Consider the following 17,171-nt stretch of genomic DNA (forward strand, 5'->3'; position numbering starts at 1 on the left):
AAACACTGCAAAGGAGAGGCAGAGTCTGGGCCCTGTCTCTCTACTCCCAGCCCCACATCCTGGAAAAGAGGAGCGGGGCTGCTGGAAACCTGCGGGAGTAGAGAGGCCAAAGTCAAGGGCACAGCCTGGAGACCACCTCCAGGTCCTCTCAGAATCCCAGGGAAACCTCCAAGACACAGGAGGAAAACACACACCACAGCTCCCTACTGCATCAGCACACAAAGTGTCTGAGCTCCCCCGTAAGCATGGAAGTCCTAAAACGGCTCCTACACCCTCAGGCCCACCAAGGACGTGCACAGAGAACCAACATCTGAGGGGTACAGACAAAAGAGCAAGCAAGCCCTCGCAGCTGCATGGAGAGGGAACTGGAGGGCAAGAGGGGGTCCTGTGTAAATATCCCTACCCTCAAATCGTGCTTAACCCTGGGCAAGAGGCAGGGCTGGGAATTAGGATCACAGTGCCAACAGCTGCACTTGCACAGGACAGGGATATAACCTGCGGTAAATGGGTACAAAGGCGTCAAGCTCCGTTTTCTGGGAACCACCTAGACTGTGGTGTGGAATTCACACCTGAGTCCATTCCACAGCTGCAGACACTGAAGCGCAGGCAACTCCCCACAGCAATGTGGTTAAGCTGGACTGAGGTCTGATCACGCACCTTCTCTGTACAACACCACTAGGACATGCAAATGCACGAACTTCACTATCAGGTAGAACTATTTTTTTTTCATTCACTGTATTCCTAACAAAAATACAACAAAAGTTCTCTTTTCTTCTAAACATAAAATCCAAAGGAAGTCAAACACTAGTAAGAGAAATGGGCTTTCAGTAACAGCTGCAACGAATCAAGGAGGAGTGCCAATCACTTCAAAATTAACCTGCTAAATGCACACATTGCCCCTCCAACAAGTTACTTACACAACAGTACAACTTACTAATACTTAATGCCCAAAAGGTACTAAGAAATCGTGGTATTTTTAAATGAATTTTCATGTTATTATTAACATGGCCTGTATACATTTTACCAGTGGTATTGCTAACGTGGAGAAGACACACAGTTTGTGAACAATGGCTGGCTGCTCCTTCCAAAGTCCCTGAAAACTCATTCAGCTGCAAGTCCCTACTCTGGAATAAGCTCTGGGTACTGCAAACCAGGTACAGTATATAAAACACTCCAAAATGATGCTTGCCTGGACATCAAAAGGCACAGATGTTTCAATCCTTCCTCGGCCACAGGGACGCAGAGTGAGCCGGTCACAGAGACCACCTGCCTCCAGTGTGTCGTTCAGGGCTCCCTGTAGGGCGCCTGGTGTGATGAGTCCCAGGATAAAATCTCAGAGCACAACAGGGACACTGGACATTTGCACAATCTCTGAAATGCCCCTTCTGTCCCGCAAGCCCCGTCCCTGTGATTAAGAACTCACAAGGTACACAGGTTCTTATTTACTTAAACCCACTCCCTCACCCACACTACAAACTGGAAAAACAATCCTCTTCTACGTCATGATTGATGACCGTCAGAGTAACTGCCACTGGTTTTTATGAAACATTTCAAATTGGGGCCTCTTTAGTGACACAAACTCATTTTTATACTAAAGTTCCCAATAGCAGAGTGGAAGAAACTGGATTAGAGGGCCTCCCTTCTGACTGCAAAGGCTGTGCCATCACTGTCCGCTGCGAGAACTTCTACCACAGCAACCGTGACCCTTAACTGAAGATACTAAAGTGTCTTCCTCTATTAGACTACACAAGCTTCAGGTAGGAAAGGTACCTTTATTTTTCACTACAGCAGAAGTGCTGGACGGACACTGTTTGAGGGTGAAAACCTTTACTTTGATTTTTGATGGCAAAGTGACATACTTCACATTTCCTGTAAATATCCCTTGATATTGTGTACAGTAACATTCAAATGTTAACCACAGAGAAAATCAGTATTCCTTCCGTAACTAATGAATGTGCTGTTTACGGCACCAACAAAACCCTGGGTGGTGTAAATGCCAACAAGGGCTGCAGAGCCAACCCTGCCCCTCATCTGGACACACCCAATTCCTGACAGTCCTGCAGGGATGGCTACCGCCGCTCCGCCACGAAGCTGTTGTCTAAAGCACACGCTGGCTGCCTCACGCGTCCTCGGTCCTAGATGAGGAGTCAGCTTGATTACTCAGAGGCAGACTGATCTATCAATTTTTCCTCTGGTTTTAACAAACATTTGTCTCTGCCTCGTTTAAGGTTTCTACGTGGGCAAACGGGAAATCAGAAACTTGAAATTCAAACTCATGAAAATTAGGTGCAGGTACTTTTTTACACAAATACCACAGATTATCTGAATTAAGAAAAATTTAAAAATAGGATTCTCTTGATCTGAATTATGAAATAACTTAAAAATAGGATTCTTTGACATGGCAATCCCCTACCCCACAGCTAGTTAAAAATTATTTTCACTACACACCCACTTTAGGAACACTGGAACAGGGCAAATAAATCTGGACTGATAACTGTGACCTATAATGAAACAAAAATTTGTATGGCATGTGTTTTTGGCTAACTTAAAAAGTAATGGGAAAGGTATTAAGCAGCCACAATGACATCAGCATTATAATCCGGGATTCTAACAGTGTTGAGACATATGCTTGGTTAGGCTGAGTATCCTTATCCAAAATGCTTGAGGCAAGAGTGTTTTGGATTTCAGATTTTTTTTTTTAATAATTTTGGAATATTTGCAGATACTGGGAATGCGGCCCAAGTCTACATACAAATTCATTTATTTCATATACATTATACTCACAGCCTGATGGTCATTTAATACATTTTTAAATAATTCTGTGCATGAAAACAGTTTCACGATGTGGAATTATCCACTTGTAGTGTCATATTGAGGCTCTAAAAGTCCCGATTCTGCAGCATTCTGGATTTTGGATTTTGGATTAGGGATGCTCAACCTGTAATATAGATGACCAATCACCAAGACACTAAAATTGTGACAAGTATTCCAAAACACCTGACCTGTCTTTTGACTTTCAGCATCACCTGAACCCAGTTAGATAGAGAGATCCTTGAAGCTAGACACAAGAAATCACCGCACATGGCTGTTCTTCAGAGGCACAGAGGACAGACCCAGGTCCTTCTCTTCTCCCATTCTCCGCAACAGCAGCTCAGTGCGTGCTCACAGTGGCTCAGTGTATGGTCCCACGAGCAGCAGAAGTCAGCATCCCACGGGGACTGGTGGAAAGGCATGCTTGCAGGCCCAGCCCAGAACAACTGAGCCTGGAAACTCTGGGGCAGGGACCAGCAAAGTATGATCTACCACCACCCTGGTCCATGGAGCCCTAAAATTCTGGAAACACTACCCTCACTCTACACTGCTGATGCACGTCACTAAGAGTCCCGTTTCTCTCTCAGACAGAAGTTTATCACCATAGGGATAATCTTTCTTTACAGTACAGATTCCTAAAGAAACAGACAAGAGAGGAGTTTACAAAAATATTAATATTTTATAAAATATATACTTATATATTATTAATATATTAGTGTGTTCATAATATTAATGCAATAAGTATATAATTAATGTATTTACATTGCTATATTACTATATTTACAATATTAATATTTTAGAAAGCCACCACCTGTCAATCTTACAATACACACTACTGACAGAGCTGTCTCTGCTTATCAAAAACAGGGCTGGTCTTAAAGGCTGAGACCTTCGCTTCTGGACCTTACCCATACAGGAGGGACACCAGAGCGGAAACGGCTGTACGTGCTATCAGAATCGGTCAGTTCTCTGTGTTTTTTGGTATCATCTCACTTACACGATGACCAATCTATTCTAACCACAGAGCTCAGCAGCCTAGAAGCGACTGATGTTCGGGTTTGGGGCAAGGGGACAGGGGAGCCGGTTACCACGACACTGAATATGCTTCACTTACTGCTAATGGCAATCGAGGGTGAAGTCCGTCTCGGGCATCAACAACACGGCTGTAGGAGCCTGCTACTCAACTCCTGTCTCTCCGTTCTGAAGACTACAATCTCAGGAAGGTGTGGGGAGCACACAGCGGGTGGAAACTGCTCCCGACCCATGAGGGACTGGCCACGCTGCCTCTTCCGAGGGAGAGGCAACCTGTGACAGCTGACATCACAAATTTATTCCTAAAGCAGCATTTTTTAAGACCTTCGGGTTCAGTACTGGGTTGTTCAGCAAATATTTAGTTATTTCTTAGAAGCTAAACTTTTTTCTCCTCTGGAAGAGTTAGAAAATACGGTACTTAAAAAAGTAAATTTTAGGGGCAGGTGTTATACAGCGGGACACCTGTGTCCTGTATCAGAGTGCCTTGGTTCAAGTCCCAGCTATTCCGCTTCTGATCCAGCTTCTTGCTAATACATCCTGGGAAGGCAGCAAGAAGACGGCTCATCGTGGGCCCCTGGCACTTACGCAGGGGACATGGATGGGACCAGACTCTTGGATTACGCCTGGCCCAGCCCTGGCCGATGTGGGCATCTGGGGAGTAAGCCGGTGGATAGGAGATCCCTCTTTTGTCTTTCTGTCTGCCATTCTGTCTTTCAAGCACATGAAAATAAACAAACATTGCTTAAAAAACTTTTATAGTTTACAAAATATTTGTAATTGTCAATCATTAGCATTTATCTATTGAAGCGCCACTTACTATTTAAACTATTAATTTAAAATCTTTTTTTTTGGTCTTATAACTCAAAACAAGTTAACAGAAGATAAAATTTGGGAGTTTGCTAGTTAAAGACACCAAGTTTTTAAAGTTTACAAAATGACTTTTATTCCTTATTACAGAAGCAAAGAAATATGCACTACTCACAATCTTGAGGCTACAAAACATGCTAAAGAAACACGTTCCCAAGTACAGCCACCACGCTACAGATAAGCTCCATCCACACACATCCCCGCCTCCAAGCCCCTTTCTGCGGACGTGCGCGCTTGGCGCATTTTAGACAGCTTTGACACGGGCACTGATGTGTCCATGTCTGCTCTCCTAGGAGAATCCAGATCCTTACAGGCACACAGAGCACTGAAATGTCCGCTGAACCGAGCACCGGGAATCCAACCAGCAAGTCGGGACTTGCATGCCACCAAGATGAACTCTGTAAACGTATTTAAAGCTGCTGATGTCTGAACTAAGGGTTAAAACTTAGTCTGTGAATTAAACAAACAAACAAACAAACAAAACCAGCCATTTCAAGACTCAGCCCGTTTGAAAGCCTTGTGGACGTGAAAACCTGCGTCAGGTCCCAGAGCCCAGGAAAGCCTGCCCTCCACAGGGCCACTGTGCAATCCAGCGAGATGCTGAGGCAGGACAGCCTTCGCGGTGACACCCCGACACTGAGCACAGGTCCCGGCACTGAGCTCACTGGAGGGGCAATGCCAGTCCTGAATGAAAATGGGTGACGTCCCCAGAGTCAAGCTGCTTCTCCCCCTCTTTAACTTACTGAGGTTACACGGCTCTGAGTTAGTGAGCCACCACCTCTCCATCCGACTTCATGACTCCATTTTCAGATACCAAAAATAGCTTAGAAAAATTGAGTCAGAAGAGGATCCTTAAATCCTGTGCTTACAAGGCCTAAAAGTGATTAAGGAGAATGAAAGTTATTATGTTTTTAAGAATCAAGAGAAAAAGAAATACCAATTGGAAAGTTCTGAAATGCCCAGTTTGCAATGTGACAGCTTGACTGAAGGTTTCGTATCAATCAAAACGTCTCACAACTCTGCCCCCCACAGACGTGCCCACCTTGTGCCCGCCCCTTTACTCCCAGCAAGTCTGGCAGGCTAGGACCTGAGCCCCCACAGGCTGCAACAACTCAGCACTGAACAAAAGACACACATGCACACACACACTCAACATTCTGTAGAATACACCGCTGAGTCGGCACAAAAGGAAGAGGTCAGGAAGGAAGCAAAAGCAGAAATCCTGGGACAGGAAGATGTGCCCAAGCAGGATTTCACCCCAGGAGTCCCCCCACCCCCATCCAGCACTGCAGACCTGAGCTCTGGAACGCTGGGGGCTGGGGAGGACAGAGATGAAGAGCTCCACAAGCCGGGACTCCAGGAGGAGTCCAGATAAGGGTACAACAGGCATCCTGTTCAAGTCCCGCAGCTCTGCCTTCTATCCTGCTCCCTGCTAACGCGCCTGGGAAAGCAGAGAGGATGGCCCCAGTGCTTGGGCCCCTGCGCCCATGTGGGAGGCTGGGGTGGAGTTTCAGGCACCAGGCTCCAGCACCTGGTGGTGTGGCACAGCAGGCGTCTGGGAGTGCAGCCAGTGCTGCCAGTCCGCTGGTCGGAGTCAGCGTCCCAGCTGCTCCACTTCCTATGCAGCCTATGCACCCGGGAAAGCAGGGCCATTTGGAGAGTGAACAGCAGATGGAAGATTCTCTCTCTCTCCTCCTCCTCCCTCCCTGCCTCTGCCTCTCTGTCTCTCCCTCTCTATATATATCTTTCAAAATAAATCTCTAAAAAATAAATAAGGGCCAGTGCAGTGGTAGAGTGGGCTAAGCCTCTGCCTGGGGCACCAGCATCCCATAGGGGTGCCAGTTCTTGTCCTGGCTGCTCCTCTTCCGATCCAGCTCTCTGCTGTGGCCTGGGAAAGCAGTGGAGGATGGCACAAGTCCTTGGGCCCCTGCACCCACAAGGGAGACCTAGAAGCTGCTCCTGGCTCCTAGCTCCTGATCAGCTCAGTTCTAACCACTGCAGCCATCTGGGGAGTGAACCAGCCGATGGAAGACCTCTCCCTCTCTCTCTCTGCCTCTGCGTAACTCTGCCTTTCAAATAAATAAATAAATTTTTAAAAAGAGAGAGAGACAAACACCTTTAAATAAATAGAGAATGGGGAAGAGGCAACTATCAGGAAATAATAGTTAAGGGAGAACTTTTTAGAGCAGCACTCTCCAACACAATAGCCATTAGCCATTTGTGGCTACTTAAAAGCACAGTTCCTCAGTCATACTAACCCCATTTCACGTTCTTGTTAGCCTTCCAGGTGGCCTCCAGTTGGGCCTTCACAGATGTGGAGCGTTCCCACGGCCCCAGGAGCTCTGTGGAACTGCTCTGTGCCGGTACTCCCGAGGCATTCTCCCCAGATGCACGACCCAGCAAACCTCAAGCTGCCTAAAGAAAATCCACACAAGCTCATTCAACAGAGAAACTGCAACACACAGACACAGAGAAGGTCTTAACAACAAGCAGAGAGGGGAGCTGGACTCCCTACGCAGGAGAGAGTTCCATGGCTGGCTCCTTAGCACCCAGGCAAATCCCTTCATCGGCTGGGGAAGCCGCAATCACCCTGCGAGCTGGCAGGCAGAAAACTGTCTTTCAAGAGGAGGGGCACAATATGTGTTCATAAAAGATTTAACAACAAGCCTTCCTTAATTACCTGTAAGTAGAAGGAAAACTGCCCAAGAAAGGACTGAAATATAAAAAAAAACGGTAAGCAAAGACATGGTAAATAAAAATGATTAAATCTAAACAAACATGATCAGTAACTGCTCAAAATATCAATGTGTAGTGGAAAACTCTAGGCAGTAACTGATTATACTGGGGCAGATGAGATCTTTAGGTCTCTTTATAACTTAGGAAAAGGGTAATGATATTAGGTAATTTCAAATGTTAACTTAGAAATTTAACTTGTTTATGATAACCAATGGCAAAAGAGGCCTTTAGCACAGACCTCCCAGAAAATTGGGGGAAAGGCTCAAACAATCTGTAAGATGACGGAGAGAAATGCAAATTTATCAGTAAAAAAGCACCGGCAGACGAAACTCTCTAGCCACAAAGTCTGCCAGGTTGGATCAAAAGGCAAAATTCAGCAATAGACTTCTATATACTGGGCAGATATTTGTATTTACCAAAAGCAAGCTAGAGAAATCACACTAGACAAAATAGTCTTTCAGGAAAAAAGTACATTACCATAGATAAAGAGGCTCACCTCATAATGACAAAAACTGTAATTCACTTGAAAGGTGATACTAATTCTAAACTTACAGAATTTTTTTTAAACCACCGTCTTTAACGTCTTCATCAAGTAAAGATCAGCTACATACAAGATCAAAGAAAAGAAAGCAGTAAGGCTATAGGTGGGGACAGCTTATCTAATATACCCAATCCAATGGAAACTGAGGGTATTTAAAAAGGTTTAAGGGAAACTGAATTATAAGGTAAGTTTATTTTGATGCAAAAATTTCTGGATATCCACACAAAGTTTGTTCATGACACGTATCTTCCGTGAACATTAGGAGCCCTCATATACAGAATACACACATCATTCTTTTGTGCACAGGTATAGCACTTATCAAAGGTGGCTGTGTGCTGGGTATAAAGTCAATCTCCATGGAATTCCAGGGACACTACTAGTTATTAACCAGATTCCCTGATCACAATGCAATCCAGTCAGAAATTATTAACAAAAAAATAAACAGAGGTGCTGGCGGTGTGGGACAGCAGGCGCCAGGAGTGCTGCCAGTCTGTTGGTTGGAGTCAGAGTCCCGGTTGCTCCACTTCCTGCTAATGTGCCTGGGAAAGCAGCGGAAGATGGCCTACATCCTTGGGCCTCTGCACCCACATGGGAGACTCGGATGAAGCTCCTGGCTTCAGCCTGGCCCAGCCCTGGCTCTTGCAGCCATTTGGGGAATGAACCAGCAGATGGAAGATCCCTCTGTCTTTCCCTTACTCTCTCTCTACCTTTTAAATAAGTAATATATAAATCTTTAAAAAAAATGCTAATACCAAAGTTGCAGATCTAAAGTTTGCAGTGCGCATGTATAATATAAAATACTTTTATTAAAATACACAACCACAGGAATTAAAGCATACATCTGAAGAGTGGGAACTTTCTCTATCTGGGAATAAGTGGGTTGCTTATCTTCCTGGAACATCTTTTTGCTCTTTCTCCCTGGTCACTGAGCTACCAAGGCGAACAAACACTGCCCCAGCCTCCTGGGGCTGACGGCATCCTAAAGGAGACAGAGTTGGTTACAGAACAAAGGCAGCTGGGACAAATGATGTGACCCCTGAACAAGCGCCAGGGAGACTAGAAATGGCTTTTCTGAGGAGCGATGCTTTGAGCGAAGACCTCACAGGTACAAGAAGGCTCCTGGGACAAGAAGACAGGGAGCAGCATCCCAGGAAGGAAAGAACAGCGTATGCAAAGCTGCAAAGCGTTAACAAGCCAGGACACAAGGAAAATGCGAATTTTCGGATGCTCAACATAAAAAGAGCATAGCAGAAAACCCTACAAAATTTTCATGCCTCCTAATCTATTCTTTTTTAAAAAATTTATTTATTTGAAACGCACAGTAAGAGAGAGAGACAGAGAGAGAGAGACAAAGAATAAGAATCTTCTAGGGGGCCAGTGCTGTGTGGCACAGCGGTTTGAAGCCCCCGTCTGCAGGGCCAGCATCCCATATGGACACCAGTTCAAGTTCCGGATGCTCCACTTCTGATCCAGCTCCCTGCTGATGTCCTGGGAAAGCAGTGGAAGACGGCCCAAGTCCTTGGGCCCTTGCACCTGCGTGGGGGATCCAGAAGCTCCAGGCTTCTGCCTTTGGACTGGCCCAGCTCTGGCTGTTGCAGCCATCTGGGGCATAAACCAGCAGATCGAAGCGCGCTCGCTCTCTCTCTCTCTCTTTTTTAAAGGTTTATTTATTTGAAAGTCAAAGTTATACAAAGAGAAGAGAGGTAGAGAAAGGGAGGTCTTCCATCCGTTGGTTCACTTCCCAATTGTCCGCGATGGCCAGAGCTGCTCTGATCTAAAGCCAGGAGCCAGGGGCTTCTTCCAGGTCTCCCACTCGGGTGCAGGGGCCCAAGGACTTGTGCCATCTTCTACTACTTTCCCAGGCCACAGCAGAGAGCTGCATTGGAAGTGGAGCAGCCAGGACTCGAACTGGCGCCCATATGGGATGCCGGCACTGCAGACAGCTGGCTGCTTTACCCGCTACTCCACAGCTCCGGCCCCTGTAATTCTGTCTTTAAAATAAATTAAATAAATCTTAAAAAAAAAAATCTTCCATTTGCTCCCCAAATGACTGGGACTGGGCCAGGCTGAAGCCAGAAGCCCGGAACTCCATCAGGGACCCCTATCATGGGTGGCAGGGGCCATCACCCACTGCCTTCCCAGGTGCACTAGCAGGAGCCGGATGGGAAACGCAGCAGCCGGGACTCAGACCTTCAGCCCGGCACTGGATATGGGATGCTAGCATCCTCACAGCAGCCTCTCCTGTGCCACAAAGCTGGCCCCCAGCCCTCCTCTAATAAGAAACTGTTCCACCTTTCTATCCTCACAGAATGTTTCTTTGGCTGTACAAATACTGTATATTTTACTTGAGACACTTAAAAATATTAGATACACAAAACTGAATAGTCAGCATTTTCCATCTTGTTTTAAGAGACTAAAAATCAACTTAAATTCTTATTTAAGATTTACTTTATTTAGATGGACAGAGATGGATCATCCCTTTGCTGGCTCACTCCCCAGATAACCCAACAGCCAGGGCTGGGCCGGAGCGAAGCCAGGGGCCAGGAGCTCCTCCAGGTCTCCACACGCGTGCTGGAGTGCAGCACCTGTGTCACCTTCTGCTGCTTTCCCAGGCGCGTTAGAAGGGAGCTGGTCACCCGCTACCCCACAATGCTGGCCCCTCAACTTTAACCTTTAAGACCCTTTAGGATTAAAGACTCTTCCATTATTTCCATTTTCTTTTTTTCAAATAACGAAGCTTTTGCTCAGGAGACACCAAGCATGTCTTTTCTAAAAGGCGCTCACTAACCTATACCCCAGAACAGTCCTCAGCAGCTCACTCACTTCCTCCAATGTTTTCAACATTTTACGCGAGCTTCATTCAACAGACAAGATGTACAACACATGCATATAACCTCAGATACTGACGCTGGAAAGAAAAGTTTAAAAAAAAAAAAAAAGGCACTAGGAATTCCTAGAATCTTATTATAACGGCCACTCCTAAAAGTGAATAGGTAAGCACAAAAGGATCCAAATTAGAAACCAAGGTCAGGGGCTGGTACTGTGGCACAGCAGGTGAACGCCCTGGCCTGAAACACCAGCATCCCAGATGGGCACCGGTTCAAGTCCTGGCTGCTCCACTTCTGATCCAGCTCTCTGCTATGGCCTGGGAAGGCAGCAGAAGATGGCCCAAGTCCTCAGCCCCCTGCACCCATGTGGGAGACCCAGAAGAAGCCCCTGGCTCCTGGCTTCGGATTGACACAGCTCTGGCCCTTGCAGCCATCTGGGAAGTGAACCAGCAGATGGAAGACCTCTCTTTCTTTCTCTACCTCTCTCTGTAACTCTTTCAAATAAATAAAATAAATCTTAAAAAAAAAAAAAGAAATCAAGGTTAACTTTAACATAGAAATTACAACTAAGTTATACAGACACAGCTCAACTTCCATTAACTGTTTTCTTCATGTACCTTTTGACATATACAGGAAAAATATCTTAATTTCTTTTGATGCTTTAACTACAAGTATATGACAAAATGTTCAAGGAAAACAATTAAAATGCTTTAGTGGTGAAAAATGTAGAAATTCACACATAGAGGGGTTCATGGAAAATGCATACTATGAAAAAAACTATGCATGGATTTCAATATCTTTTAATTCCGTTTCCCACACTTTTTGAAGTATACCCATAAAACTTACTCAAATTTACCATAGGTCTATGTCAAAATATAACCTTTAGGGTTTTCCTGTAGAGGTTAAGACAAAAACACATTAGCTTTTCATGATATCTGTTAAATGAGATATGACTGGACTCAAAATGGTAAATTCAGCATTCTGCTGGTAGAGATTCGAAAAAATCCCAATAATCCCTTTAAAGTGTGCAGGTACTGATTAACTCTCTTCAGCCCAATGGAAGTCCTCCTAAAAGATGACTTCTATTTTTCTTCTATTGTGTTTATACCAATGGAATTTTTAAAAATCAAGATAGTCCAGAAAAACTGCACCTTCAAAGAAACATGTAAGAACAATACATACAAAAAGTTTCTCTGAAGAGAACTAGAGCCCTTCTCTGGTAAGTTCAAAAGGAAACGCAACACCACCAGGTACTCAAACACTGAGTTCATTCTCATCATTGCATAGTGACAGCATGCAGGTCGCTGGCATCTAAGACTTCATCAGAGGTTAGTGTTTACTGCATACTGAGTACACGCTCCCCACCTACCCAGTAGAGAAGGGGAAGTGGGAAGGGTGGGGGATTTGTATCGTGGACACAACAGGGACAATCTGCTTCTGTGGACAATGAAGAATGAGGCTCTGGCTGGACCCGAGAACCACCAGGAATTAGGAAAACCAGAAACTAAGGAAGGGGCCTCTTTCCTGAGGGCTGCCTTGCTCTTCTTTCTCTTAAAATGGCAAGTCTGTCCCAATGTAAACATGGAAATGGGGGCCTTGTGGAACCGGGCTTAGAAAACTGAATGCCAGAAAGACCGGAATTCGCCTTCAGAGTAGGGCAGATAACAAAGCAGAAGGCGCTTACACATCCTAGGGCTTGTGTTGAGTGAGCCAAGCACAAGAACCACTGGCCTGGGGCCGGCGCCGTGGCGCAGTGGGCCAAAGCCCCAGACTGCAGCACCAGCATCCCATGTGGACGTCGGTTCGGGTCCCAGCTGCTCCATTTCCAATCCAACTCTCTGCTGTGGCCTAGGGAAGCAGCAGCAGATGGCCCAAGTCCCTGAGCCCCTGCACCCACGTGGGGGACCCGAAAGAAGCTCTTGGCTTTGGATCAGCTCAGCTGTGGCCAGAGTGAACCAGTGGGTGGAACATCTTTCTCTCTGCCTTTCTGTAGCTCTGCCTTTCATATATATAATCAATCTTTAAAATAATAATAAAAAACACTGTCCTTTCCAATTTTATGAAAAAAAAAATCAAGTTCAGGCCTAGTTACCAAAGAAAATTTTCATCGCGTGTACCTGCATTAGTCCCTAAGCTGTGCCAGTCACAGGCTGCTTTGAAATTGGCAAGACAGTGAGTGTGTAACAGGACGTGTCACTGGTAATTTCTGAAATGCTTGGCAACAAACTTCAGAATCACATTTCCTTAGTTCTGGACTTAAATTTTATTTTAAGAAGGTCAACACAAAATCAGTACATGTCAAAAAGGTGGCAAGTTCTATCACGTCTAATGAAGCCAGCATAGTCAATCACATATTGACAAGAAGGCAATGATTTCCGGCAAGGACAGCCCTGGATGGATTCTGGACACGTTCATCAACAGGTTGGAAAGGCGATCAGACAATTCTGATCTTTCAAAGCGATTTCAAACTCCCTATCACTTCCTGGAATTATCCCTCTTACTTAAAAACCAACACCACCAATAACAAAAATGGAAGGTGTTCACCCACCCAAAAGGGGCTTTGGGAGGCTCAAAAAATACATGTGGAAAAGGGTGCTGTTTAACGAAGTGCCATTACAAAATCCACGCGGAAGGAAACCCACTGCCCACACCAGCTCGGGGTGGAAGCCCCTGCCCCGTCCTCTGGCTGCGCCCCTGGCTCTCCCCGTGACCACATCAAGTGTCCACACCAACGAACTCCCGAATGCGCCCAGGAAAGCGGGGAGGGGGGTCTCGGCTTTTGCAGACTCAGGTGGCAAAGGGTGCCTGCTAATCTCACAAACCAGACCGTAGAAGCAGCAAACCACCACTCCTGGCTCATCACCAGGCAGGAGTCAAAGTTCCATCACGTAACTCGGGCCTGGGCCTTTTTTTTTTTTTTTTTTTTTCAAGCAAACACGTAATCGAAAGCGTACTCATTTCCCTCTTGCTGTTTTACTCAGACTGGCAACACCATTCAACATGAAAAAAGCAGCAAACCCGACGAAAAACACTCCGAAGTGAAGGCGGCGGGAGCGCCGGGGCTCCCCTCCCGGGATTTAAAGCGCCGCGTCCTGCCGGGCTGGGGTTCGGGTCCCCACACCGCCCCGGGCGTCCAGGGGCCACCGTCCGGCCGAGGGAGGGAGGTGGAGGAGCCGCCGGACACCACGCAGCGCCGGTCGCCTGCGGACCGAGCGGCCTCCCGGGACCTCCGGGGCTGCGGGAACTTTAGGTCCCCGGCGCGCCCGCCTGCAGCCCCCGCTCAGGTGCTAACTTTGCAAACCGCCCGCAGCCCGGGGTCCCGCACCCACCCGGGGTCTCGACCCGCCCCAGGCCCGAGTCAGTCCCCGACGCCCGCGCTCCCCACCAGCCCGGCCGCCCGTGCTCCCGGCCCTCCGGCACCCACGGCCACAGGGTGCTGGCTGGGCCGCGGGCCGGCCGGGGGACCCCACGGCGAGCGCTGGAGGCCGCCGTCGGCCTTCGCGGCGCCCCCGGGACGGACCCTCCCGGCGCCGAGCGGCCGGCGGGGCCTGGGCCGCGCGCCCCTCACCTTGGTGGCCATGGCGGGCGGCTCCCCCGGCCCGGGACGGCCGGCTCGTTTCCCGCGCCGCGGCTGGTCGGCCCGAAGTCGGGCAGGCGAGGGCGGCGGCTACGGCTGGGCCCCGGCGCGGCGGCGGCGGCGGCGGCGGCGGCGGCGGCGGCTCCGCCTCAGCCCTGCTCTCGCGCTCAGGCCCCGCCGCTGGCGCTGGGCGACTCCCGCCGCCGCCCGCTCCTGCAGTTCCTGAAAGTCCCCGGCTGCGCGGCCCCCGCCCCTGCCGGCCAAGCCTCCCATGGACCGCGGCGTGCGCGGCGCGGCCGGCGGAAGCGCGCCCGGGGCCCGCGGCCGCGGCCCGGCCTCTAGGCGCACTGGCCGCCCCCGCGCCGAGCCCCCGCCCCGGGCGGCCGCCGCCGCCGCCTTCTGTTCGAGGCTGGGGTCGGGTGCAGAGCCCGGGTCGCGGCCCCCAGCGGCACCCCCATGGCCGCCCCGCGTGTGGTAGAGACAGGGGCCGCACTGGGGAGCGCCCCGCCGAGGGAGCCGAGCCCCGGCCCCTGCACACACGCCGGCCCCGCGGCTTCCCCGTGCGTGAGGCGGGAGGGCGGCCACAAGAACTCTCGACGCGCCCCGGCAGGACCGGAGTCGCCCGCCCGGGGTCTCTGCGCCACTGTGGGGTCGCTTGTGCTCAGGGCCGAGGCCCAGGGGTGCCACACACACGCACACGCACACGCGCGCGGCGAGGCGAGGAGCTGAGCAATGGCTTCCAGCGCCCGCCCGGCTTCCCTCAGGCGGCGGTCCCGGCCGGGCCGGGAGGCCGGGGCACTTACTCCCGATCCGTCCCATTAGCCTCCTTCTCGCGAAGTTTAAAAAAGCCCCAGGACCCCAGAGGGTTGGTGAAATGGAGATGAGAGCGCTGAAAATTTTCCCTCTTTTCTCCAGAGTTGGGTCTGCGGGTTTTGTTCATAAACAAACGACTTAGGTGGAGCAAGATTTTTGACTCAAGAACAAGACAAGCCTGGGGCGTATACCTTTATTGGGAGAAGATTGTATTTTGGTTTTGTTATCAGGGATGTGTTTGTTGAAAAAGAACCATCAGATCAGCGTTATTAGGCTAGGGGAATAGAATCTCGAGGTAATGTGAAATTTGTGTCTGCTCCTAACTGCTGTGTTCGACCTCGGGAGACTTCACTTAGCCGCGGTCAGTCATGGTGTGTACCTGTGCTACAGAATGGGCTGTCAGTCTCTTCGTTGAGCTCACTGTCGAAGCCCTAGTCATAATTTTCATAAAAAGGTGTGGTTTTTTAAAGATTTATTTATTATTTGAAAGGCAGAGTTAACAGAGAAATAGAGGGAGAGAGCCAGAGAGAGAGAGGTCTTCCATCTGCAGGTTCACTCTCCAAATGGCTGCAACGGCCCGCAGCTGTGCCGATCCAAAGCCAGGAGCCAGGAGCTTCCTCTGGGTCTCCCACGTGGGTGCAGGGGCCCAAGCACTTGGGCCATCTTCTACTGCTTTCCCAGGCCACAGCAGAGAGCCGGATCAGAAGTGGAACAGCCGGGTCTACCCGTTATGCCACAGCACCGCCCCCCCAAACATTGAAATTTGAAAATGACATAACACAGCTGGGAATTCTGATTGTTACAAGTAAAAAAGATATTCATCAACAAGCATTGTTCTGTAATAACCCCAAACGGAAAGCAAACTGTGTTTGCTCATAGGACTATGTCAATAAATAAGGCGCATCATACAAACCAAATCCTAGGCAGTCCATAAGAAAACAATGGCCAGTGTTGCGGTACGACTCCAGAATCCCATTTGAGCACCGGTTTGAGTCTCAGTTGCTCCACTTCCTATCCAACTCCCTGCTAATACACCTGAGAGGCAACAAATGATGGTTAGGATTCTTAGGTCACTGCCACCCATGTGGGAGATCTGGATGGAGTTCTGGGCTTCTGGTTTCAGCCTAGTGCACCCTTGGCTGTTGTGGCCATTTGAGGAGCAAACCAGTGGATGGAAAATCTCTGTCTCTCCCTTTTTCTCTGTCACTCTGCCTTTCAGTGAAATAAATAAATCTTTTTAAAAAGATTTAGTGGTGATTTAAAGTTTATAGGAGGATGTACATAGGTAATATACAAGTACTATGTCATTTTATTTTTAATTTTTAAAAAATATTTACTTATTTAGAATGCAGAGTTACCTAGAAAGAGAGATAGATTTTGCATCTGCTGGTTCACTCCCCAAATGGCTGCAACAGCCAGTACTGGGCCAGACTGAAGCCAGGAGCTTCTTCTAGGTCTCTCACATGGGTCCAGGGGTGCAGGGATTTGAGCCATCTTCCACTGCTTTCCCAGGCCATCAGCAGGGAGCTGGATCAGAAGTGGAGCAGCCGGGTCTCAAACTGTCACCTATATAGGGTGGTGGCATCATAGACTTCAGCTTTACCTGCTATGCCACAATGCCAGCCCCTGATAATCATTTTTTACTTATTTGGAAAAAGGGAGAGATCTTCATTTGCCACTTCACTCCCCGGATGAGCACAACAGCTAGGGTCAGGTCAAACCCAGGAGCCTGGAACTCAGTCTGCGTTTTCCACAAGGGTAGCAGGGACCCAAGTACTTGAGTGATCTGAATTTAATGGGGTGGAAGTATATCTCATGGTGGCCTTGAAAATAGTTTGTATAGAAAGGTGGGCAGGTACCTCTCCAATAACAGTGAATATATTCAGTTCTCACCTTAGAGCAAATACTGTTATAGGTGTCGGAGATGAAAGTTCCTGATCCCTTAGAATTTACAATCTGTAGGGGG

At 48.4% G+C, this 17,171-nt stretch overlaps 1 protein-coding gene across 2 annotated transcripts in view; it reads right to left on the reverse strand.

Annotated features, from left to right (window-relative positions):
- Nucleotides 1-15,367, reverse strand: part of SNX9 (sorting nexin 9) — a 104,762-nt gene extending 89,395 nt beyond the window's left edge. The window contains exon 1 of one of the 2 annotated variants that reach the window (XM_070073337.1): nt 15,196-15,367. Coding sequence is in view for 1 of the 2 variants with exons in the window: in XM_051854205.2 (XP_051710165.2) it covers nt 14,384-14,395 (12 nt within the window). In the remaining variant the exon portion in view is untranslated. Of the gene's footprint in view, nt 1-14,383; nt 14,589-15,195 lie in introns of those variants that run through there. The other variant, XM_051854205.2, reaches the window with a different exon arrangement.
- Nucleotides 15,368-17,171: the final 1,804 nt, after the last annotated feature.

The sequence above is a fragment of the Oryctolagus cuniculus genome, chromosome 5, assembly GCF_964237555.1.
Source record: "Oryctolagus cuniculus chromosome 5, mOryCun1.1, whole genome shotgun sequence".
Taxonomy (NCBI): Eukaryota; Metazoa; Chordata; class Mammalia; order Lagomorpha; family Leporidae; genus Oryctolagus; species Oryctolagus cuniculus.